Raw genomic sequence first — 27,770 nt, 5'->3', positions numbered from 1 at the left:
AAAAAAAAAAAAAAAAAAAAAAAAAAAAAAAAAAAAAAAAAAAAAAAAAAAAAAAAAAAAAAAAAAAAAAAAAAAAAAAAAAAAAAAAAAGAAATCGAATTAGAGTTACTTTTCATTGTTTTGGATGAGTATTTTTACAGCATATTTGCTACAAACATATCTGGTTTTTGGCTATCTCGTAAGTTCTTCTTCTAAAAGGTACGGACAGTAGGATAAGTGGTTCACAGGATCTTCTGCCACACCCCAGTTGACCATGTTCAAAAATGCTTGCGAAAAATAAGCTTAGAGAGGGGGAGATAAGAGGTTTCTAGTCAGATGACAAGCAGGATGGTGATCTAGGAAAATGAATAATCCTCCTACTTTCTCCCAAGGCCAGTCTATAGGATTTCATTTCATTATCTAGCCTTGGGTGCTGTGAATTTATAGGACAGTCATCTTCTATTTTGATTGGCATAGGTCCAATTAAAGAAAAAAACTCACTGAAACAAGCAGCAATTTTTCCAACCATAAAAAGAATGATTTAAGCATAAACAATTTCTTGAAGAAAAGTTCATCTAATGCATGCAGGTATGATTAAATCCCCAAGTGTCTCTATGAGAATACAAAGAAAAAATTAGTTTTGCATTATCCACAATTTTGAACTATTTGTACCACTACTCACCTCCACAGACGTGACTTCAGAGTATGTTACATTTTTCATAACAAAAAAAAGAATGCCATTTTCTACACATCCGAAAACGATGCACTATTGGGTTATCAAAAACAAAACAGTTTCCCATTGCTGGCTCTTCATCTACAGCACTGAAGACCCATTCTGTTCCACATGGGTCTGCTGCCATCTAGCGGATTATTTAAGAAAAAAAGCTTTACAGCAAACAATAGTTTGTCACAAAATTGTAGGCTGAATTTGGTATGGGGGCTATAAATACATGTTACCACCTGTCAGAGTTCACCAGCGAACGGACAGCTCCTGTGAATGCTGTCTGACAAATGAGAGTGGCCAGGCTGTGGTGACATGGCAGATCACCCTAACATAGAGTACCTTCAAAGAACTGTCTCCAAATAACTAAGAATAGCTATCTTCGCTTTTAGCAGAAAACACCTGTTTTCAACTTAAAATAACCAAGTTGTAACAGCCAAACAGAAAAAAATAATGGTTAGTAAAATCCCTGGACAGATGATTTTGAGATTCCAACACAGACTCCGCCACATCACACTGAGGAAGAAGTACAGTTGAATGCTGACCAGCAAGTAGAGTTGGAGTCAGACAGCCTGATTTGGAAACCTGATCTCACTTCTTCCTGGCTGCTGACCCTGGGCAATTTACCTAACGTCTCCAAGCTATAATTGCTTCAACAGTGAGAAAGTACCTACTTCTCAGCTGCCATAAACTTTAATCGAGAACAATATAGGTAGGCACCGTGTACTGGATATAGTAAGAGCTCGACAGATGACAACTAACAGTATGAAGTGATGTCCATTGTTCTCTTGAAGGTCAGAAATGAATAATAAGAATATTCTTATTAACATAGTTTTCTTTTTCATTAAAATACCACTTTATCGAGGTACAACCGACGAAGTGCAAATATATAAACTACAGTTTTACAAGTTTGGACATATGTGTACACCTGGAAAACCATCATCACACTTAAGACAGTATTATATTCTTCACCCTCAAAAGTTTCCTGGTTGTACTTTACAATTTCCTCCCTCCTGGATATCTCTGTTCCCTCCTCCCTCCATCACCAAGCAATCACTAATATACTTTCTGTTGTTTTATGTTATTTTGCTTGTTGTTATTTATGTTATTTTCTAAAGTTTTATATAAATGTAATCACTGAGCATTTACTCTTTTTTGAAAAAGGGTGGTGTCTGGCTTAAGTTAGCCTAATTATTTTATGATTCATCTATGCTGTATGTATCAATAGTGCATTCCTTTTATTGCTGAGTTTTCCACTGTTTGATACAACACAATTTGTTTATTCACCTATTGATGGACATTTGTGTTGTTTCCCATTTGTGTTCATTACAAATGAAGCTCCTATGAATATCTGTCTACAAGTCTTTAAATGGGCATATATTTTATTTTTCTGTGTGGATAAATAGAACGGTTGGATAGTATGGTAGGTATTATATTTAGCTTTTTTAAAACAGCCAAACTATTTTACAAAGTGGTATCATTTTACACTTCCACCAGCAATGTACAAAAGCTTCTGTTCCTTTATATCCTCTCCAGCACTTGATATGGTCAGTCTTTTAAATTTTGCCATTCAAATAGGTTAACAGTGGTATCTTGTACTTTTCATTTGTATTTTCCTAACAACTAATGATGCTGAACATCTTTTTATGTGCTATTTGACATCTGTGTATCTTCTTTGTTGAAGTGGCTGTTCAAATAACAATACTGAGTCTTCTGATTCATGATCAAGGTATATCTTCCCAATTGTTCAGGGTTTCTTTTATTTCCGCAATATTTTGCACTGTTCAGTGTTCAAGTTTTTCACTTGTTTTGCACCCTAAGTATTTCATAATGTTTGAGTTATTGTGAATGCCTGCTTTTTAAATTTCAAATTTTTATTTTGATTGCTCATTGCCAACACAGAGAAATACAATTTATTGGTACACTGATCATGTATTCTGCAACGTTACTAAATTGGCTTTTTTTGTTCTAGTAGGCTTTTTTTTTTAAATTGTAGATTCCATCAGATTTTCTATATAGACATTTATGTCTGTGAATACAAATGATTTTAATTCTTTTTTTCCTAATGTAAGGACCTTTTATTTGTTTTTATTATCCATCTGCACCGGCTGGGGCCTCCAGTAAAATTCTTTATAGAAGTGGTGAGAACAGACATCCCTATCTTGTTCCTGATTTTATAAAGAAAAGCATTCTTTCACCATTAAGTGTAACACTCACTGTAAGTTTTCATAGGTGCTCTTTATCAGGTTAAGGAGTTCGCTTCTACTCCTAGTTTACTGAGAATTTTTATTAGGAATGGAAGTAAAATTTGTCAAATGCTTTTTCTGCATCTATTGAGATGATTATATAGGTGTTCTTTTTAAGTTTGTTAATAAATGAACAACATTGATTGCTCCTTCAATAGTAAACCAACCCTGAATTCCTGGGATATACTCCACTTGTTATATATTATCCTTTTAAAATACTGGTGAATTTGATTAGTTAAATTTTGTTTAAATTTTTTGCATTTATGTCATGAGATGAAACAGATGTGTAGTGCTCTTTTTTTTTTTTTTTTTTTTTTTTGTTTTTTTTTTTTTTTTTTTTTTTTTTTTTTTTTTTTTTGGGATGGAGTCTCGCTCTGTCATGCCCAGGCTGGAGTGCATGGCATGGTCTCAGCTCACTGCCACATCCTGCTCCCAGGTTCAAGCAATTCTCCTGCCTCAGTCTCCCAAGTAGCTGGGATTTCAGGTGCCTGCCACCACACCCAGCTAATATTTTATATTTTTAGTAGAGATAAGGTTTCACTCTATTGGCCAGGCTGGTCTCAAACTCCTGACATCAGGTGATCTGCCAGCCTCAGCCTTCCAAAGTGGTGGGCAGGCAAGAACCACCGTGCCCGGCCTAATGTTCTCTTCTTTTACTGTCTTTATCTGGTTTCAATATAAGGATCATGCTAACCTCATAAAATGAATTCTTCAATTTTTTTGGAACAGTTTGTGTACAATTAGTTAAATACTTGGTAGATTACACTAATGAAGATATTTGAGTCTGGTTCTGTGTGGGAAGGTTTTAAGTTGTAATTTCAATTTCCTTGATATAGAGCTAGGCAGGTTACTGACTTCTTTTTTAGTGAACTTTGATAATATGTGTCTATCAAGGAATTTATCCATTTCATCGAAGGTATCAACTTTATTGTCATAAAGTTGTTTATAATATTCCTTTAATTGTAGCCATAAAAAAGGATGAGTTCATGTCCTTTGCAGGGACATGGATTAAGCTGAGACTTTATTGTCATAAAGTTGTTTATAATATTCCGTTAATTGCAGCCATATGTCCTTTGCAGGGACATGGATGAAGCTGGAAATCATCATTCACAGCAAACTAACACAGAAATAGAAAAACAAACACTGCATGTTCTCACTCATAAGTGGGAGTTGAACAATGAGAACACACGGACACAGGGAGGGGAACATTACACACTGGGGCCTGTCACGGGTTGGGGGCTAAGCGGAGGGACAGCATTAGGAGAAATGCCTAATGTATGCGGGGCTTAAAACTTACATGAGGGGCTGATGAGTGCAGCAAACCACCGTGCACATGTATGCCTATGTAACAAACCTGCACGTTCTGCACATGTATCCCAGAACTTAAAATAAATAAACCATTTCAAAGGAAAAAACCCTTGAAATACATGACAGATTCTGTAATGTACAGAGTATATGTAAACATGTATAGATTTCTACATATAAAATATACAGAATTTGTAATACATCACCTCTCATTCCTGATGTTAGTAATTTGCTTCTTCTATTTTTTCATGTTCTGTCTGGTTACAGCTTTATCAGTTCTTTTGATCTCAAAGAACTAGCTTTTGGTTTCATTGATTTTTTTCTTCCCTTTGACTTCCACTATGATTTGTATTTCCTTTTTTCTCCTGACTTTGCAATTTCATTTCTTTTTCTAAAATTTTTAAGGTGGAAACTAAGGTCATCATTTGAGGCCTGTCTTCTTTTCTAATATCGGTGTTTAGTGTTCCCTTAATTTCTGAGTTAATATCATCCAACAAATTCTAATATGTGGTAATCTCATTTACATTCAGTTCAGAGTATTTTCCAGTTTCTCTTTTTGACCTTCTCTTTGATCCATGGCTTATTTGGAATGTGTTTAGCTTTCAAACATTTGGGGATTTTCCAGGGATCTTTCTATTACTGAGTTTTAATTTAATTTCACTGTAGTCAAAAAATATATCTTGTATGGCTTGAATCTTTTAAAGTGTGTTGAAACTCTTCCTTAATGCCAGGAATATAGTCTATCTTAATAAATGTTCTGGGTGTACTTGAGAAAAATGTGTGTTCTGCTGATGTTGAAAAGACTGTTCTATAAATGGCTTTCACATCAAGGCGGCCAGTACTTTGAATCTTCTGTATCCTGATTTTGTATCTACTTGTTCTATCAATTATTCAGAGAGGGGTAGTGAAAGCTATAATTGTGGCTTTGTCTATTTTTCCTCGCAGTTTTACCAGTTTTTGCTCCTTGGATTTTGAAGCTATCTTATTAGGCAGTTTTTATAAGTGTTCAGCTTCTTATTTACATTCCTTAACTATCTAATGTGAAATTGACTTGAGTGCTAATACTGTGCTTAATAATCTATAATTATAAGAATTCTAGAGATAATGACAAATATCAATTGATACAAGATCGTTATAGCCCACAATTGGGAGGGAGGAGTCAGACTATGTGACAGTGACATGTTCCTAGCAGTTGCATATAAGTGACATATTTAAAATAGGACTAGAAAAAAAACGCTAAATATTAAAAGAAATAAAAGATTGGAGTTTTAGACTCCAATCTTTACTTGTCTATGAAACCCTCTATCTTCTTTAGAGGGTGGTTTGGAGTATTAAACAAGATGACATAGGCCAGGTACAGTGGCTTATGCCTGTAACCCCAGCACTTTGGGAGGCCAAGGTGGGCCACTTGAGACCAGGAGTTTGAGACCAGCCTGGCCAACATGGTGAAAACCCATCTCTACTAAAAATATAAAAATTAGCCAAGCATGGTGGGAAGCACCTGTAGTCCAAGCTACTCAGGAGGCTGAAGCACAAGAATAGCTCGAACTCAGAGGCAGAGGTTGCAGTGAGCCAAGATTATGCCACTGCACTCCAGCCTGGGTGACAGGGTGAGACTCTGTCTTAAAAAATATATATGTATATGAAATATATGAAAACATTTAAAAATAGCATAGATCTTTGTAAGAATACAAGATGTTATTACCAATAAGTCTACTACAATTAGAGTTAGGATCTAAGTTTGTTATAGGGTACAGTGTACAGCGAAAAATGTATAATTAGAAATACACATGTCTAGCTATTTCTTATATCAAGAAAAACCAAGAAACGTGTATTAAAATTTCTAAAAGTGTATCGCAAGTGGAAAAATTTCCTGGAGAATCTGCAGGATGGCTACTAAAATAATTTTGGTTTTCTCCCCCGGCATTAGCATATCTCATGCTCTGTCTTAGGACCTGAAGAGAACACTTATCTTTTTTGTGAGCAAAAGCACTGATGCAAACTGCAGAGACAAGAAGCAGGGAAGGGAGATGGAGAAGGACCTTCTAAAGGATGAGTCCTGAGGCTGGAAGCTCAGTGGAGAGCATCCACCCACAGGGCCCAACTCCACTGGCTTCCTGTGCTCCCCTTCCCAGCACAGAATATCTGAAAGCATAACCTGCTTCCACAAAGCAATCTCAAAGTTACCACATATTTAATTTTAATTTTGTCGTTGGTTTTCTTCCCAGATACCTTACAGGTAGAAAGGCACAAAGGTTAAATACGTGGCAACTCAGGGCATGTTAAAGCTGCTGTAGATTAATAAAGGGTTAAATCTGAGAGCACAGTTCTTAAAAATAAAGTACATAGCCGGGCACGGTGGCTCACGCCTGTAATCCCAGCACTTTGGGAGGCCGAGGCGGGTGGATCACGAGGTCAAGAGATCGAGACCATCCTGGTCAACATGGTGAAACCCCGTCTCTACTAAAACTACAAAAAATGAGCTGGGCATGGTGGCGCGTGCCTGTAATCCCAGCTACTCAGGAGGCTGAGGCAGGAGAACTGCCTGAACCCAGGAGGCGGAGGTTGCGGTGAGCCGAGATCGCGCCATTGCACTCCAGCCTGGGTAACAAGAGCGAAACTCTGTCTCAAAAAAAAAAAAAAATAAAATAAAGTACAGAAACAAGTCATCTAAAAATTGTATGTAAACCATAATGTGGCCTTCTAGATGGCTGGACCATTACAAGCTGCATCTTTAGCAAAGTTATTCACCCTAACATTTCTCATATGGACGTGCTCAGTTTACCTGCTCTGAGGTAGTCTGGAATCAGAAGCAACAGTAGTTCCATGAAAATGTGATTTGTGTAAGAAGCAAACAGGTAAGGACTGGGCAGTGGTGAGGCCCTGCGCCTTGCAGCTCCCCAACCCTCCTGACACAGGAACTTCCTTCCTGTCATCCACTAGAGCGCCCAATAATTCTCCGACTGCTCCAAAAGCAGCTGAACTCCTGTTGCCAGTTAGCTTCTAGTTTATAGGCAGTGATTCCCAAACCTTTACTTCAGTCATTTCTGATCAGTTCTAACTGCCAACACTTTTGGCAGATGTTTTTAAAACACTGAAAATCAATTTCTGCTTCTTACAGAAACACAGTAGAAGCATGTTTCTTAATATTCTTCCTTTTTCCTTCCTTAAGGCATATTACAGAATGGGGCAGCGGGGAGAAAAACCCATACAAATTACATTTTTCAGAGACATTAACACAAAATGTGTAAATATGGCCAAATTCTTGAAAACCGTGTAAGTATGGTCAAAAGCAACAGAAAACAGCAGGTCCTGAGCAGCAAGCTGTATGGAGAATCTGAAGGATGGCTACTAAAGAGAATAACAGGGGTTGCAAAGCTCCAAAATGTCACCTGAAAATCATCAGGAAGAGCTGATCCCACCTGAAGTGGGAATGGGCAGAAGCAGGGCTGAGAAGCACCGGGGACTCCGCTGGAGAAGGCGGGAAAAGGAGACCCGGAACAGATTCAGGAGGAAACCAGGGGAACACCTTGGAAAGGGGTGTCTGTGCATCTTGGAGCCAATGAAGTGACTGGGATGACATCAGAGATGGAGGGGGACGCCCTTCTACACCAGGCTAGGTGCTGAGATGCAGCAGAAGAAACAAACAGTCCCTCAGGGCAGCACAGCACAGCAGAGAGAATGGAGCCCTTGAGCAGAGAAACAGGCACTTCCCTCTCCCTCCACAGGAACCTCCTGCCAGGAAAATGAAACTCATTCCACTGAATAACAAAAAAATGGGTAGAATAACCACACAAAAGACTATTTTAATATGTGGAAAAGAACAGTAAAACTCCCTAAAAGAACATGCAGCAGGAAAACATGCTGCCACAGAGTGGATGTGGTAAAAATTATACCCCAAAATACCCCACAAGATTAAAAAGAAAGAGAACTCAATGAAGCAATCACAGTTTAAAGGAAGATCACAAAACTCTTAAGAGATGGCCAAAGAACATTCACTGACAAAGTAGAGACTGGAGGAACTCAGAAAAGAAGGACAAATTCAAAAATAAAGGCCCCATGACAAGGAGCACAAGAACAGACAGACACGCAGCACACATCAGGGCCCGTGCTCACCACCCACACTGCAGGCTGAGCCACTTCTGGTTCTCTGGGCCGCCCCTTGCTCTTCATTGGTTGTAGTTCCTGGCTCGCTGCCATCTGTCCAACACGACTGATGTCTTAATTTTTCGTGATTTCAACACACGGGTTGACGATACTTCCACCATCCTGGCTGGCCTCCATTCTTTGCACACTGAATGATTCTGCCTTCCACCCTCCCTCAGACAAACACTCCAGGATCCCATCAAACACCTTCTCACTACCAGGAGAACTACTGTCACTCTTGGTTTCAGGCAATCCACTTACAAATCACCTCCTCCATGTACAGCTCATTCCCCTGGCCCCAACTCCAAGCTGCCATCCATTGGTTCTGCCACTTTGCCACATTTCCTCACCTCCAATGTCTTCACCAGCTCCCTACCCAACTTAAACTCTGGAGTCAGTCATCATATCCACGCTCTTGCATATATCTTAAGCCCCTCTCTCCCTTCTTAATCACTTGACAAAATCTAAAAGTCTGGTTGAGTCCAACATGGCACTGCCTCTGCACCAGCACTGCTCTCCTCCCCTCACAACGCCTTGCTCCACTCACAGTCGAAGCCTAAGTCCTTTCACCACCCTGCAAGGTCCTACCTGACCTGGTCCCAACTCTCTCTCCTTCCTCCTGTCCATTCCTCTAATGGCCAGGGTGCTTACATCTGAGGGCCCATGGACATGCTATTTCCCCATGTAAAACACTCTTTCCCTAGATACTGCGGGACACATTCCCCTCCTTCCTTCAAATATGTGCTCAATGATGAACTCCTCAGTCCGGTCCATCCCGACTCCCCAGGCACCCCATTTATCAAATGCCATCCCCTCTCCAGCACACTGGATCCTTACTGGTATGTTTCTGTAATTGTTTCTTTTCGTAAAACCAAACACCTCCTTCTAACATACAATATGATTTATTTGTTTATTTTGTCTGTCTTCTCTCACTACAGGTTCACTCCATAAAGGCAGGTACTTTTATTTTGTTTGCTGACATAAATCTAGCATCCAGACAATCCCTAGCATATCACAGGTATGGAAGGAATGAACATAAATGCACGAGTAACGCCCTAGTACAACAGACAGCAGGATCCAAATCCACCGTGTTATATGAACCAGACGGTCCTGGGCTCAAATACCAGCCTTGCCACTTAACAGGTGTACAAACTTGACCAAGAGACAGCCACTCCAAACCTAAATTTCCTCACCTGACCAGGGTGACTAGAAGATCAAAAACAATACAANAATAAAAAAAAAAAAAGGAATAGGAGATACCTAATAACAGTTAATAAAAAATAGTCTAAAAATACTTGCTTACATCTTCCAGAAAGAGATTATTGAACAAAGCAGGGTATATAGGAAATACCATACAACTGAAATCCCTGGATATACTTGGGCCACCCTGACCCACTCTTCTCCCACGCCCAGCAGCAAGGCAGTACCCTGGGTATTCACAAATATTAGCAGGCCTCAGCTGGATATTTGTTGAAGGCTTCCACACTCCCAAGCAGGAGAAGGTCCGCAAACTAGGATGGGATCTCGGTGATGTCTGTGGGCATTCTCTTTGACTTTACATGGAATAAAAGGCAAATTATCTTAGAGAAGTAGGTGGTCACATTCAATATCATTAATACATAACTTCAAATCATGTTCATGATAATGACACCATAATGAGAAAGAAGAGTAGGAAAAATAAATGTACCAAGATTTGCAGAATAATATTATGTATTACTTTTGGCTTTTTACTAGGTAACTAATATACTACATAACTTCATGATAATGACACTATAATGAGAAAAAAAGTAGGAAAAATAAATGCACCAAGACTTGCAGAATAATACCTTGTATTAATTTTGGTTTTTTCTTAAGCAACTAATAGACAAACAAATTGATAACCACTTTAAGAAAAATCCCAGTTTGTATTAAGTATAAAGGGCAATCACTGACACAGTTTGGCTGTGTCCCCACCCAAACCGCATCTTGAACTGTAACTCCCACAATTCCCACATGTTGTGAGAGGGACCCAGCGGGAGGTAACTGGATCATGGGGCAGGTCTTTCCTGTGCTGTTATCATGATAGTGAATAAGTCTCATGAGATCTGATGGATTTATTAATGGGAGTTGTCCTGCACAAGGCATCTGTTGCCCACCACCATGTAAGAAGTCCCTATGCTCTTCCTTCGTCTTCTGCCAGGATTGTGAGGCCTCCCCAGCCATGTGGAACTGTGACTCCATCAAACCTCTTTTCCTTTATCAGCCACCCAGTCTCAGGGATGTCTTTATTAGCAGTGTGAGAATGAACTAATACACTGTTTAATAAAAAACATTTCTCAATAATTGATGAAAACAACAAAAAGGGATCAAAGAGATGGGACAAGAATTAACAAAATCACTACAGGAAACCAAAACTAAATTGCCAAGCCTAACTTATACTGTTCAATTCCTACTTCAGCACTAAATCAACTAAAATGTACACAGGGATAGCCTCACAGGGCAGTTGAATAGTGCTACACAACTAACCACAAATATACTGTAGTCAAAGAGAAGCCACCCTGTCATACAATTACTGAGCATAGATTGTGTTAGAAAAAACTAATAATTATTATAGAAATTCTTAAATAAATGTAGTATAGAAACATACATATGAGGATTTGTTATTACATGGTTACCATGACACTGTATTTTATCTATCAAGAACTCACAGGATTCACTTGTGGAGGCAGCATACTTTGTTCTCAGGTTTTTAAACATATACATTTTAGGATAAAATGTCTGTGAATGGAAGATTAAATGATGTATGGCATAAACACATAAAAAAGTAAGCAACCAATAACAAGAGAAAAAAAAGCAAGCACCAAAAAATCTGTATAGTGCAATCTCAATTTCATTTTAAAAAATTAAAGAATAAAATTATGTGTAAATACTTCTGTAGCTAAGACATATCGAGCCCTTTATCTCTGGAGACCAAGGTTTAGGTGGAAAAGTCAAAAAACAAGTAAACAATAAGAGTGCTTTAATTTACCGATAAAAGGCATTATAAAAACAAAACAGGTTAATGAGAAAAAGAATGACTGGAGGAAGCAAAATGGTGAGGCAGGGAAGACATTGCTCAGGAAGTGAGCTTTGGGCCCTGAGACCTGAATGCCAGGAAGGAACCAGTTACATGCAGATCTGGGAAGATGTCTGAAGCAGAAGGAGAGCAACTGCAAAGGCCCTGTGGTGAGGGTGAGTTGGACTGTTCACTAAGCAGAAAGAAGGTCTCCCTGGTGGAATGTGGACCAGCGCCATGGGAGAGAGTGGCAGTTGACAAGTGGGGGCAGGGATCAGATCTTGGGGATACTGTGGGGCATGGTGGGGATTTACAGCTGATTATAAAAGCCACAGAAGTAAATGTTACATTTCAAGCTATAGGATGACATGATCTCATTTATAGTTTTACAAATTTACCTTGACTACTATTTGGAGAAGACTGAAATACGTGGGAATGGAAGTGAGAACAATTTGGAGACCGCAGTCATTCAGAGAAATAGCAGCAGCTGGGGCATGGGTGGTAATGGCAGAGATGGAGAGACACAGACAGATTTGACCAGTAGAATTACTAGGATTTACACTTAAACATTGAATACAGGGAGTGAAGACACCCACTACTAGGGTTTGGGGTTGGAGCCAAGGGTAAGAAAGTTCATGTTCAGGGCAGAGGTATGTGTATGGTTCACAGATAGGAGAGTGAGGGACAAAGCTCCCTGAAGCATCCTGGAGCCACACCTTGAAGATTTAGTTCCTAAAACAAAGAATTCACTCACATTCGGCCATAAACACCATGTTCAGTCATATAGGAGAAGTCACTGAAGAAAAGTTGTCACATTCTGTTAAAATTTCCTTGGATAAGATATTACCTTGATATCTATCTCTGTTTTATGTCAATATCTTAGGAATGAAGAAAATCACAACGAAATAAAAACTGAAGTTTTTCTCCTTGAGGGGGGAAAAAACACCCAACCACATGTTTTCAGATGTGTGATCTTAGATGTAAATATCTCAAACAGTATTTTAGGAGGGAAGAAAGGACAATTTTTCAACTCTTTTTCTTCTAATAAACTGTCTTCCCATTCCTCCAACAGACTACCTCAGAAAAAAAGAAAATATTCTTAATTTCTGAGTAAATACATGGTTCCAATAAATTCATTAACTTCTCAGAGCTGGAGCTCCTTTTAAAAAAAGTTTGGCTTAGCACCAAAAAAAAAAAAAAAAAAAGAAAAAAAAAGCAGATGATGATATTAGCTTCCCTTTTGTGCAGTCATGTGTTAAAATGCAAAAACAAGTGTTCCCTGCATTGGACCCTAACTAATTAAAAGAATTGTAATCATTCTCAAAAGTAACAAAAAGGCTCACACTTTTACATAGACTTTTAATTTCATCTCAAAGTCATAAGAACCTTATTGGGGACAAGAGCCATACACCAATACTTAACAAACAATTTTGAAAAGTGCATTCGCAGCATAGGAAGCTCATTACAACACACAGAAACCAACAGCATCTGTTTCAATTTTATACTAAAGTCCATGCTGAACTAACAGCTTTAATCTGTAGGAGATACATGACACAAAATGAAACAAGTGAAGATTCAACAAAAATATTTTTCAGTCACCTTCTCTTTGCACTTATAAGCTTACGTTCATACTTTATGTGTCCCTAAAAGGTTCTATCTTTCAAATTTTCTGGAAAAAACACACATACACAAGCCCATGTGACATATGATGCATACTTTTGCAGAAACTTCTATACTTATAAATTCTGATGAGATTTTCATGTTTCTAATATAGCTGTTTTATTTATTTTCTAACTTTAACCACACTACATCTTCCTCTTTCCAGTTATTATTAAAAACAAAAAACAAACAAAAAAAAAACTCCAAACCCAGAATTCACATTAGCACTAGTTGTAAGGCTTACTATGTTATTTAGGGGTTAGGGAAATTTTTATCTCAAGGACTGTGTTTCCAGGTCAGCTATTCTCATTTCTATTCACCAATCTCCTTCAATACAAAATTTTGTTAATTCTGACAGGATTCAAACCTCTATGCCCCAACTTTCCCATCTCCTACACTTAGAAATAATATATAAGCCTCAGTGGAACTCTAGCTAGTCTTACTGGTGATAGCTTCTTCTATTAGGAGACTTTATGAACATGCATTATGGATTTAGATATGGGATGACAGGCTGAACCTATCACATAGGTAAACCAGAGTAGGCATTTTCACAGGGACCATTCATCCTCACCCAAACACAAACAACGTGGAAAAGTATCTTTTGAACACACAGAGAAAACACATGTTTTTAAATGCAGCAGAATCAGTATATCAAAATTCACAAAATTCACTCTAGCTAGTCTTACTGGTGATAGCTTCTTCTATTATGAGATTTTATGAACACGCATTATGGATTTAGATATGGCAACTGGCCTCTTAATAACACAAAGAATAATCTTGTACATGTTAGGAGAGTTTCAGGACTCTGAAAAACTTTGGTTAGAATTACTGCCTGTTAAAGTTTGAAGAGACCATAATCTAGTTCACAGAAAATACACATGAGAAAGCCATGTCCTGGAAGGTTAGATAGCTTACTCAAGGTCACACTGCTATTTGGATCTGATTTCAGGAAATGTACATGCAATCACATATAGCTTGCCTGATTAGAAACGTTTCCTATAATCTTATTGATTTATCTAACTTAGCTACATTCTAAATACTCCGATTCTACCCAGGGAATTGCAAAATTAAATCAAGAGAAATGTATCGCTAAAATGGATAAAAAACTGTAAACATCAAACGTTGGCAAGGACTCCGAGTAGCACAAACTCTGATACACTGGCTGTACAATCATTTTAGGACACTGTTTAGCTGTTACCCATGAAAGCTGAACAGACAAATATCCTATGAGCCAGTAACCCAATTCCTTTACATACAACAAAAGAACGTATAAGAATGTTCAGGGAAGTACTGTTCATCCTAGCAAAAAATAAAAACAAAATCAAAAAATGGAAATACTACCAACAGTAAAAAGAATAAATAAATTGTGGTGAATCCCACAAACATAATAAAAGAATCCCAACATAAAATAATTCTATTTGATTCTTGATTCTATTAGATTTTTTAAAAAGGAAAATTAACCAATGATATTAACAAAGTCAGGACACTGGTCACCTCTGAAGGGCATGGAGGGGTGTCAGCACAAGAAGGATTTTAGGGGGACAAGTAACATTCTATTTCTTGACATTTGTGGTAGCATGATAGATAATTCACTGAGCTACACACAAATACTTTTTCTACTACTCAATATATACATTATACTTCCATTTTTGAAAAGTCTGAAAAAAACAAGCCTGTGTTTACTTATGTGATGAATTTTGATATACTGATGCTGCTACATTTAAAAACATGAGTTTTCTCTGTGTGTTCAGAAGATACTTTTCCACATTGTTTGTGTTTGGGTGAGGATGAATGGTCCCTGTGAAATGCCTACTCTGGTTTACCTACATCATAGGCTCAGCCTATCATCCCTATATGATGGCTTTGTAGGTAAACCCACACAGACTTGTTTATCCTCACAATCCACATCACAGCTAGGAGTATGTCTGACCGAGAATACGGAGAAATTATAGAAGGCAAATGGCAGAGACGTTGCTAATAAAAACTTTTCAACATCTCAATCCAAAGTTTGAAAACGAAATCTAAGCATTTCTTAGAAGCATGATGATATTCTAGACCCGTGATAACAAACGGTTTTGTTTGCCTGCCAACTCCAATCTACTGGGAATGGTTACCTGGAGCCTTGGGTTGAAAAAGACTGGAGGGCATGTTAGGCTATCAACAGAGAATATGGTCTACGCCATGGGCAAAAGATGAAGTGTGGGTGGCACAAGTGCCTTGCTGACTCTGTTACAGAGTCAACGCTTTTTCTCATAGGATAAAAATACTTTCTTAATCATTTCAAACTCTTACTAAACCTGCAATAAAGTCATAGTTTGTTATAACTACTCAACTTAACTCTTTAAAAGTTGTATTATTTTAATATAATTATATTTCTAATGTATTTTAGAATGTAAGCATGTACATGTAAGCATTTACAATATTTAAATATTTTATGCTTAATATAAATTATATCACTATAATATGGTTTAAATGCTTTACTAGTGGAACAAATTCAAAAGACTACAGATTATCTTTAACAAGAAACGGTTTAAAAATATTTTGACTGCCATCTTCTTTTTTTTGCATAAACTAAACCACACAACTTGATATTTTAGAGTGTTCATTTATCTCATCAAAACTAATGTGAAAATAAATTTTCACACTGCAACACCCAAGAAGACTTTTGCTTTAGCTTAATAGATGCCCATGTTCTAATTACATATTACCTTACTTACAGCATCTTCTTTTTAGGTTTCTTTTGTAAAAACAGATAATTTGTACTGACACAATTTCAAAAGATGCAAATATAGTGTGAAAGGAACCTAAATGTGATGCAAAGTATCATTTTAGTCAATCGCACCCAGTGTTACCAGCATTACCAAATGGGGGAAAAAATGAACTGAAATTTCACACTTCTGCCTTTCACTTCCATGTGATTTCTGCATAGCCCTTATCAGTACACATACTTGACAGTAGGTTAGATGTTTAACAATACTTTATGTAAGCTCCCCTTCATTTAGACATTGAATCTCAGAATTAGAAAAAAATACAGTGACGACTGGTTTCACTAAATTCATGACCCTAAATCTTAAATATATACTCAACACATTTGCTAAACTCCCTTCTTCCCCTCCCATTCTCTATCTGATGACCTTGCCTCACATTTCATTTAAGCACAGACCCACTCAAACAGGAAATCTATGTTTGCCCACCATGTTTCCATCTGTACCGCACTTAGCCTTGCCTCTATACAGCGGGTGAAATGTGAACCACTCACTAGTGGTCCATTCCCATATCCTCTCACTTTCAAAACATTTCCTTTGCAATTATACTCTTAGCAGAATTTCCCTCTTGCAGTGGAAAATGCAAACCTTTCTTTGATTCTCTTTCTACTTTCATGGCAGACTCTGCTAGTTGCCTACCAAATATTGATTCTCTCCCCCTTCTTTCTCAAATAGAATAATCCCCAGTTTTAGTGAGCACATTGAAATCCTGCTAAGATGTTTTCAGCCTCTCTGGCAGCTAGGTGTAGCCACATGATCAGTTACATAAGCAGAGGTGAGTAAGACTCTGGGAACTCCCTTAAAAATGGAAAGAGTGGGTGCTTCTCCTTCCCTTCCTCCATCTACATTTGCAATATGGCTATGAGAACATTCTTTTCAAAGTCACCAGTTTACCAACTCCAAGTATCTGCTTTTATCTTAGTCTCTCAGTAGCACTGGACAGAGATAATGCCTCACTCATTCTTGAAACATTCTTTAACTTCTAGAAATCTACCACAGCTTGATTTTTTATCTTACCACACAGGTCACTCCTTAGATTCTTTATGCTATTTTCCACACAGGTCACTCCTTAGATTCTTTATGCTATTTTCCTGATTTCAACATTTTTTAATGTTCCAGGCTTCTTTACTAACTTTTATGTGATTACTTCACACCTATGGTTTCAAATAACACTTATACTCTGAGGACGCTCTGACTTCCAAATTCTTGAGATGTCTGATATCTCCACTTAGATATCTAAATGACATCTCAAAATGTACTTGGTCAAAACAAAACTCTCCCCTACTTGTCCTGAACTGTAGTCCCTCCCATCTCAGTACACACTTGCCACCACCTAGTCAGTTGCTCAATGCTAAAACTATGGAGCCATCTTTAACTCCTTCCTTCCTCTATCACCCCTATGCACACACATCAGCGAGTCCCACTGGCTCCACCTCTAAAGTACACTCACTGCTTCTCTCCATCCCCACTGCTATCACCCTGGTGCAAGCCAACATCTCTCTTCCCAGACCTCTGTGATGACCAGCATATCTCCCTGCTATTCCCCCAATGTCTGTTTTCTATGCAGCAGCCAAAGCGATTTTTTCAAAACGCAGAGATCTGATTATGTCTCTCCCTTGGTTATACACTTCCAATGATTTCCACTGCCTCTGAAAATGAAATCTAAATTCTGTGAACGACCTACAAGGCCCCAGCTGACCCGCCAGACCCTCTGGTTTCATCTCCTGGCACTCTTGCCCCAGGTGTTGGGCCTCAGCCATGCTGGCTTTTTCCCTTTTCCCTACTTTCCGAATATTTTCAAGTCCAGGGCTGCTTTTGAATTTTTAATACTAGTTATTCCTTCTGTCTGAAATGCCCTTTCTCTGAATCTTCTCACTACCAGTCCCTCCTTGTCCTTATTCAGACCATCTAAAGCAAAGGCAGCTTCCCCAGTCACTTGCTGTCACCTCACTTTCACCGTATTTTCTTTAAAGAAAATTAAGCTACTCATTATTTCTCCTTACTACGCTGTAAACTACTATGAGAGCAGGGCCTCGTAGATTGTTTACTGCTACATTCCTATAGTTTGGAACAGTATCTAGCAAGTAGTATGTGCACCAAACAATTATTTGTTGAATGAATCACAATAGAATATCAAAATTAAAACCTGCTTAGTCTGAGCTACGATTCCTGTTTAAAATTCTTATTAATAAATCTGAGAAATATCTGATCATCTTTTTCTGGTCACTGATAAGCAATCTCATTCCTCCTAAGGGAGGCAATTCTCCCCTAACAACTTGGATTATTCAAAAGCCCTTCCTCCTTCGCAAGTTGAAATCTGACTACCTGTAAATTCTGTATATTTGTGGAGGCCCCTATGTTCATGCAGAACATACGGCTTCTGTTTCACACATGACAGTGATTCAAATATCTGGAGATGGTGACTGTATCTTTGCCTGCATGAACAGTCCCAGTCTTCTCAACAGCTCTTCACATGGAGCGTGGAGTATCATCGCCATCCCTTCACATACTCCAAGATCGCCCTGCCTGTATTCACACTTAGCTACCAACCATGCCATAAATATTCAACTTTGGCTCAATTTGTCACTTTTCATCCATTGTTACCTGATCTCTTTCTTAGGGAACATGGCCTGATTTAAGTCAGCCCTTTACTCCTTCTAGTTCACGTTCACACACAATCTTCAATCCACGTATCTTTCATACTATCTACTGCTCGCTACTTCCAAAATCTCAGTAGAGGACAGTCATTCCTCATCCTCAATTCCTTACACTGTTTAGCTTTCCCAACACAGGATGCTTACTTACTCTCTTCTTTGGAGGAAGGCCTCTTGGCCTCCTTTCTTGTATAAAGGTCCTAATTTTCCATACTTGTAATTAGAATTATAAGCTCCCTAACTTCTGCACAAGTAGCCAGATATACCTGGGGCAGACCAGTACTATTATTTCTAACCAGCAGCAAGGGAGCCATTAAAAAAAACAGAGGCTCTTCTGTGGCCACCATCAGAACAGATCTGAAGCCAGAGGAGCAAAGCAGAGCCAATGCTATTGCCCTGTGACAAACTGCAGCAGCTCTCAATGTACCATTCCTAGGTTCCCTGCTGTGGACAACGTGGTGCCTGACACTGTGCACTTCCCTGTTCTTCTAGGAACAGGCAAGTTCCAGAAATCACCCCAAATCAGAATAAGTGTTATTTTATACCATTGTTCACAGCAGCAACTTTTTAGAGCCACTTATAATCTAGTTTTCTCTCTTTGCTCCTAGAACGTAGTAGCATGTCATTTAAATCACTCAGGTAGAGTAACAGCTGTAGGGGAGTTAATGATTAGATCAAGAAACACAGTAAGATCATTTGAAAACACTACTTCCGCAATTCAAAAGAATATCCTTGTAAGGAAGTAGGCTGAAGAATAAACCTGTATTAACATACTCTGAAGGAAGAAAGAGTTCAGGTACTGAGAGCAAAATGACTAGAATCACCCAAGATATGTGATTAGCTATAATTTAGAAACAAAAAACAAAGATAAAAAAAAACTTATAGACTCAAATCTGCTAGAATGATTTACTTCATACATATGCTGAAGAGGAATAGTTCTGAATGAAATGTCACACTGCATCAGTCTACTGGTATTCTATCTCTGACAAGTGTAACAAACAATAATTTGTGGGGAATACATGTCTGATTGTCTGTGCTATCTTCCTCAACAGATTAAAACGTCTCCTTCTTAGTTCCTCTTGCTCCTTAATAAGGTACCACATACTTGCCCTTCACAAGATAAACCTAACCCATATCCAGTCAGATTTTATTTTTAATAAACTTTATGTCCCATCAGCCCTTGGTAGTGCTACCTGGTTCCAAACCTATGAGACTGAGTCAACAGGTATCATCTCATCTAGAACCAGAGAGCTTCAAAGCAAATATAAGAATCCATTATCCTTTTAAATCTTTTTCGTATTTAATGAAATAATGTATTATGTGCTTGGCCCTGAATTCCTCTAGAAAAACGCAGTAAATGTTATCTCAAATATAATTCTCTTGCATTCATTCTAAAGAGTTGGAGCCCTTTAAAACTTGTTGTTAGAGGAATGGTCTTCTCTCACTCGGATCAGCAGAGTTGTCCTTTTACGAACCTCCTCCAAGCTCATTAAGGGTGGAAACAAACAGGGAAGACCATTTAAAACCTTAACTCACAACATTGCGTGATCTTCTGGATGTTGGAAGAGATCCTCTGGGCCAGCTGGGCGGGGTCACCACCAACTCCTGGAGTGTAAGACATGGCTGAGGTGCTTATTCGCTAATTTCATCAGATGTTGGTAGGCTGTGCAGTTTTCGAAGCAGACACCTAAATAATAACACATCAAACAATTAAAATTGCATATTCCCTTTGAAAACTTATTTGATCTCTTAAAGAAAAATTATTAAATCCCTTTCCTGTATATAATTTTAGTTGTTTACATATTTTTTCCTTAATTAAACTGCAAACAATTATAAGGCGGAGCCCACAAGCTATTTATCTTTCCCTAACATTTAAAACAACTTAGCACAAGGGGCATTTAAATATTTATTAAATGGAACACAGACTTTTCAGGTTATCCCCAGAAATTTCATTGTATGAGGTTGGTGCAAAAGTAATGGCAGTTTTTGCCATTACAAGTAATTGTAAAAACTGCGATTACTTTTGCACCAACCTTGATATCTAATTTAACACACACACAGAACTGCTCAGGAACGTATGATTGATAGGGCTCTAATTTTAATGGAAAAGGTTAAATCTGAAATAGTGGGGCCAACCACTGACAAGCAAATGTTTATCAAACCTTCCTGGCTGAGGAAGTAGAATAATGACCCTCCCCTTCCAGCAGCCAGCATTTCAGAATACAAGAGACACTGAGATACTGCTACAGGAGGAAGGTCAGATGACACTGTCTACCTCTTCAATCTGCACCACTCCAATCAGAGTTTGGAAAGAAAGTTGAAAAGGAATGTCCCTGAGTACAGGACTATGCACAGCAAAGAATTTCAACTACTCCCACCCCATCTTTTCCATGACTATGCACTGAAATACCACAAAGTCATTGGTGGTCAATTTGTAAAACACTCTCTACTAAGAGCCTGCTACATGCCTAGCATTAAACTAAGGACCTGGGCAATGCAAACAAAGCAAACGAAACACACTGACACAGTATCTGCTCAAATCAAGTTTGTCATTTAGGAGAAAGGATGAAGTTAATAATGCAAACCAACAAAAATCCCCCACAAATCCATGAAAGATCATGTGCTAGTCTAAAATGAGAAGAGCTACAAAAAGAAAAAATGACCATTGCCCTTATATAGAAACACTTTATGGAACAGAAACATAAGATCTGGATACCTGATTATAACCAGTATGCAGAACCACAAAGGCAAGGACACGAAGGTTGGGGTGGAGAGACCCAGAGCATGTGGAAAGGGCACATGCAGTATGATATTTACTAAAGGAAGGGAAGGTTCCTGGCCAACCCTGGATCAGATGATTCACAGCTGGGACAAGGGGGAAACAACACAGAAAGGAAAAGAGAGGAACAGCCTAACATTTCTTGCACATCTGTGACATGGAAAGTATTTCACACAGACTAATTTTCACAACCTCCTCCTTAAAGTAAGTGGCATTATTCTTGTTTTAATGATGAGCAAACAGTGGGCATATTATGATTAAGTAATGGTAACACAATCCACCCACAGTTGGAGGTGGGATTCAGTCCCAGGGTTCTGATGCCAAGGTTATCCATGCTTTGCTACCACATAGTGCTAATGCCACAGATGATTTCTGGTAGAGAAGAAGCCACAGTGAAATATGTGTCTTTGCTCTAAGGGATAGTATTGGCAGGAAGTACAACAGCTGAACTGGTTCCATGTCTGAAACTCTGGTGCACTTTGAATGTGCCTGGCCACCCTGAAAGTCCTGGCTGCTTTTAGATATTCTCCAATTTCCTTCTCAGGTACAGTTGATCTATTCTGGGCTCTTTGAGTCTCACCAAATCCTAGAGACAGATCCAAAACCAACTGCATAAAAGGGTAAATTCAAACCTAAAGTCAGGCAGCTGGACCATTACAGTGGGGAGATAGGATTAACCTTACTTCCAGGTAGCCTTGGACTTGGGCCCAGACACAAGAGCAGACCTCAGGATTCAATGACACCAACACCATCCAGAACATCCTTGAAACCATGCAATTTTAAATGCATCTCCAAGTCACTTAAAAAAAAAAAAATACAGGTTTTCAAACAGCCAAAGCAATTTTAAGCAAAAAGAACAAAGCTGGAGGCATCACATTACCTGACCTCAAATTATACTACAAGGGTATGGTAACTAAAACAGCAAGATATTCGTATAAAAACAGACATATAGAACAATGGAACAGAATAGAGAACTCAGAAGTAAAGTCACATATCTACAGCCAATTGATTTTTTTGACAAAATTGACAAAAACATACACTCTGACACCCTTTTCAATACATGGTGCTGGGAAAATTGGATTGCCACATGTGGAAGTGTAAAACTGGACCCTTATTTCTCACCATTAAAAAAAATCAATCAGGGTGGATTAAAGACTTAAACATAATACTTGAAAGGATTAAAGTACTAAAAGAAAATCTAGGGAAAACTCTTCTGGACATTGGTCTAGGCAAAGAATTTATGACTAAGACTTCAAAAGCACAAGCAACAACACCAAAAATAGACAAAAATAGATTTAATTAAACTAAAAAGCTTTCGCACAGCAAAAGAAATAATAAACAGAATGAACAGACAACCTGTAGAATGGGAGAAAAATATCTGCAGACCATACAACCAACAAGACTAATAGCCAGAATTTACAAGAAACTCAAACAACTGAACAGCAACAACAACAACAAAAAACCTCACAGACAACCCCATTAAAAAGTGGGCAAAGCATATGAATAGACATTTTTCAAAAGAAGACATACAAATGGCCAAGAAGCATATGAAAAAATGCTTAACATCAATAAGCATCAGAGAAATGCAAATTAAAACCACGATGAGATATCTCATAACAGTCAGAATGGCTGTTAGTCATCCAGAAACAGATTTTGAGCAGGAAAAAAAAAAGGCCAAACAAGTGCAGATGTGGGCAACGATGCAGAGAAAAAGGAACACACACACACTGTTGGTGAGAGTGTAAAGTAGTACAACCTCTATAGAAAACAGCATGGCAAGCCATCAAAACACTAAAAATAGAACTAATATTTGATCCAGTAACCTCACTACTGGGTATCTATCCAAAGGAAAAGAAACCATTATACCAAAAGGATATCTGCCATCGTATGTCTATTGTAGCACTATTCACAATAGCAAAGATTTGGGTCAACCTAAGTGCCCATCAAGTGTCTATTAATATTCCTGAATGGATAAAGAAAATGCAGTGTATATAAATGCAATGGAATACTATTCAGCCTTTAAAAAGACTGAAGTCATGTCTTTTGCAGCAACACAGCTGGAACTGGAGGCCATTATCTTAAGTGAAATGACTCAGAAACAAAGTCAAATGCTACAAGTTCTCACTTGTAAGTGGAAGCTACAATGTGTACAGACAGACAAAGTGTGGAATAATAAGACACTGGAGACTCAAAAGGACAGGAGGGTGAGGGATGAGAAATTACTTAATGGGTACAATGTACATTATTCAGGTGATGGTTACACTAAAAGCCCAGGCTTCACAACTATGCAATATATCCATGTAACAATACTGCATTTGCACCCTTTAAATTTATATAAATAAAATGGCTTTATTGAGATATAATTTACATGCCACACAATACACCTACTTGAAGTACACAATCTAATGGTTTTTAATATATCCGCAACACTGTACAATCATCACTTTTAGAACAATTCCATTACTCTAAAAGGAAAGTTTGTAATCATTAGCAATCATTCTCCATTTCTCCCAACCTCACTGGCCAAAGGCAACGACTAATCTACCTTATATCTTTATAGGTTTGCCTATTCAGGACATTTCATAGAAATGGAATCATACAACATGTTCTTCAAGACTAGCTTCTTCGTCTCAGTATGTTTCCAAGGTCCATTTGTGTTGTATCATATATCGGTACTTCATTCCTTGTTATTGCCAAATAATATTCCAAGATATGGATAAAGACAATTTTCTCTTGGTTCAATGATATCTTCCTTTCTCCTTTCCCTCTATCAAGTAGATCTCTGGAAAACCTGGCTTACAGCCAAAACAAACACATTGAATGAAAAAATTTTCAGTTTGTTATTCATGTACTCTTCAGGGAGGCTCCTCCATACACATGGTTCCATTTTAGCCTATACGTGAATGAGTCTCACATCCATGTCTCCAGCTCATACCCTTGGCTATCTCTAGTGTCTACATGTCTGTGAAAGCTACAAGAATTCAGCCACTGCCTGTGTAGCACACAGTGGAACTAGCAACTGGAAATCTCTACTTTGGGCAAGACATTTAGCATTTGGGCCTCCTGCTAGGATCAAAATGAGACAGTGCACATCCAGATACCAGATGCTTTTCTACCCTCTGCAGAGGAAAGCTATGATCTGTTCTTACAGCTCCAAGACCAACATCAGCACAAGACCATGACAAACTCACCTGTATCAAAACCACACCACCACACCTGAGGCCTAATCTCTCTCCCATGAAGAGTTCTATCAAGTCAAACACAGTATTCCATAGCATCTTCCTTACCCTCAAACCAGTGTAGCCCAAGTCTTCTCACTGTTTTCTTTCAAGGCCACCTTTTTTTCCTCTCTAGAAAATCAACCACTTAGTCACAAACACAATCAATTTTCTTCATCCCTCTCCCAAGCTACTAAATGTGAGAAAGTTCCTGCTGGGGAGACAATTGGCAACTGGCTTCATTCACCCAAAGAGCTCCTACTTAGATTGACTGGAATCATGAGTTTTGTTTTAGTTTTTCTTTGTTCGGCGTTACTGTTGTTGTTTGTGGTGTGATCACAACTCACTGCAGCCCTGACTTCTGGGCTCAAGCAATCCTCCCACCTCAGCATCCTAAGTAGCTGGGACTACAGGTGCCTGCCACCACATCCCACTAATTTTTTGATTTTTTATTATTTTTAAGACGGAGTCTCCCTCTGTCACCCAGGCTGGAGTGCAGTGGTGCAATCTCAGCTCACTGCAACCTCTGCCTCCTGGCTTGAACTCCTGGGCTAATGCGATCCTCTCGTCTCAGTTTCCCAAAGTACTGGGATTACAGGTTTGAGCCATTGTACCTAGCCAGGAATCATAAGTGAAGAATGAAAAGCAATTTGCAAAAGATGGAGAAGAAAGATATGTAAAATAAAACAAGGTTAACAATGGCCAACACTCATCCAGGACTTATATTTCCTAAGCATGTGCATAGACTTTAAATTTATTTTCTCAGTTAACTCTTATAAGCCTATGACATCGGTATAATTACTAATGTCATTTTTTTTACATGAAGAAACTGAGGCATAATGAGAATAAATAATGTGCTTAGACAAAGGAGCTAAAATTTGAAAATATCACAGAGCCCACATTTTTCAAACACTAAACCATACTGCTTCCTTGTACAACAAAATTGAAGGCAGGTAAACCCATTCAATTAGAAAAACCAAATTTACCACTTTTCTGCAAGCCCCTATTGAGGTTTTGCTATTCCCACTCCCAGGATGAAGGAACATGTTTGGGGTAACTACATGAGTTGATCTAAGTAACACAGAGGAATAGCTCATTTCTTTTCTCTATTATTCTGCTAATAAGTGATATCTAAAAGGCAACAACAGTTGGCTTCTTTGATAATTAGATACCAAAAGTAAAGTAACCAAATGGCTGTCTTTAAAAAATATGTATAGAAATACACGCATAGACAGATAGGTAACTACAAACTGATTAAAAGCTTATGATCTCTGCAGATAGGCTAAATGGATGATGAGTTATTCAGATGTCTGCTTTCCATATCAGTCTCCATTATCTAGCCCAGAGCTGCTACGTACTAAAGTACTCTTGCTGAATATTTTCGAAAGCCCATTCAGAATTCCTATTTCATTCCTTAGAATAATAATTATATAATTCATTATCTAGACCTGCATGGTCTAATAGTGTAGCCACTAACTAAATGGGCTGTTAAAATTAAAATTATAGGGTTAATAGAAGCAGGGAAGGATAGGAAGGGGGATAGCCAGAGGTGGGTAAACTAATACCAAAATACAGCTAGGTAGAAGGAATGAAGCCTAGTGTTCTATACCCCTAAAAGATGACTATAATTAATTACAGTTTATTGCATATTTTCAAATAGCTAAAAGAATAAATTTTGAATGCTCTTAACACAAAGAAATGTTAAATGTTTGAGGTAATGGATATGCTAATTACCCTGATTTGATCATTATGCATTGTATACATCAATGAAGTATCACATGTACCATACAAATATGTATAATCATTATGTCAATTAAAATAATAAAAGCAAAAAAATCTCATCACAGGTTATTTTAAGTTGCTAACAATGTAGCTGATTGCATTAAGAAGCTATACTTTTACTCTACATTTTTTGATATGACGATTTACACCTTTTTATATTGTGTATCACATTGTAGCTCTCATTTTCATAGAATTAAAATTACGTTAACTGAAAAATCCAGTTCTTCAGTCACACCAGACACCTTTCAAATGTTCAAAATTCTGTGTGGCTAGTGGCCAGCAGCTTGGACAGCTCATTCATAGACCACTTCCATTATCACAGAAAGATCTATTGCATAGTGCCAATCACATCTCAATAATCATCTTTCTATGAAGATATACAAACACTATAAAGAGAAAAACGGGAAGGGAGAATCAAAGTGCAACACTCAGATAAGAGTCTTCTCAAGACTGCTTCTAAAGAACACAAAAGAATTAACAAAGGAATGTTAAAATTTCATCTTAAAGTGTCATACCCTACTCCCAGTTAAAATCAGATATACTGTAGAATCCTTAAGATTTCCATTTCACACATATCTCATGCTCTATAAATCTAACCTGGGCAAAGAAGTGGTCAATTTCACTTTCTTAATTATTAGCATCAGCATAAACAACGGGACCTCTCTCTACCCTCTACCCCAAATAAATTTTGAGGGGTGGGGAGGTGGGCATTGTTTCGTCTGTTTTGTGGACTGCACTATTCTCAGTGCCTGGATACATCATAAGTGCTTAGTAAATATTTGTAGAATGAATGAATGTACCCACTTCCTAAGAACACACACCAGCCTGAGGGTAAATATTGCCATTTCTAAAACATAAAATTCCAGTGCCTTCTTTCAGATCCTGAAGGTCCCAGGCTTCTTGCTGCCTTGGGCCTTTGCTGGGTGCCATTTCCTATTTCTAGAAGGCTATTCTCATGACCTCCATGTGACTGGCTCCTTCTCCCCAGCAAGGCCTCATCACATGCTAGAGAAACCTTTGTGGCCACTCTGATCTGAAGTGAGAACTCACCACCATCCACTCTTTGTCAATTTAACTTATTGCTTCACAATACTCAATAGCCTAATTAGTAGACTGTTTATTATTGATCCCTACACCTCTGGAATACAAACAGGAGCTACTTCTAGAATATAAACAGGAGAGGGATGACCTTGTTACCCTGTGTAATCTACAGTGCCTGGTGCATAATAAATGCTCAAGCAATGTGAGGGTGCTCTGTCTATATAAGTATTCTCTGCACAAACTACATTAACCGCATTCTTTGGCCTTAGCTCTTCCATCCACTGAACGTTTGCACTACTTGGTTTTAGTTTGCAAACCTAAGGATTTTTTTTGTTCACACTTTCACACATGAAACTTGCAAATTAAATGTAATCACAGGAAACTTTACTCAGACTTCCTGTGGATATTTTCTATAATTTACTTTTCTTTTTTTTTTTTTTT

At 38.1% G+C, this 27,770-nt stretch overlaps 1 protein-coding gene across 1 annotated transcript in view; it reads right to left on the bottom strand.

The window, feature by feature from the left end:
• STX7 (syntaxin 7) overlaps nucleotides 1–27,770 on the bottom strand; it is a 54,891-nt gene that overhangs the window by 25,410 nt on the left and 1,711 nt on the right. The window contains exon 2 of the mRNA XM_017533231.2: nucleotides 20,046–20,196. Coding sequence (XP_017388720.1) covers nucleotides 20,046–20,130 — 85 coding nt within the window. The 5' untranslated portion in view covers nucleotides 20,131–20,196. The remainder of the gene's footprint in view (nucleotides 1–20,045; nucleotides 20,197–27,770) is intronic.

The sequence above is a fragment of the Cebus imitator genome, unplaced genomic scaffold (genome assembly GCF_001604975.1).
Source record: "Cebus imitator isolate Cc_AM_T3 unplaced genomic scaffold, Cebus_imitator-1.0 Scaffold81, whole genome shotgun sequence".
Taxonomy (NCBI): domain Eukaryota; kingdom Metazoa; phylum Chordata; class Mammalia; order Primates; family Cebidae; genus Cebus; species Cebus imitator.
Note: the sequence above shows the minus strand (reverse complement) of the source record. Positions and strands in the feature narration are given on the sequence as shown.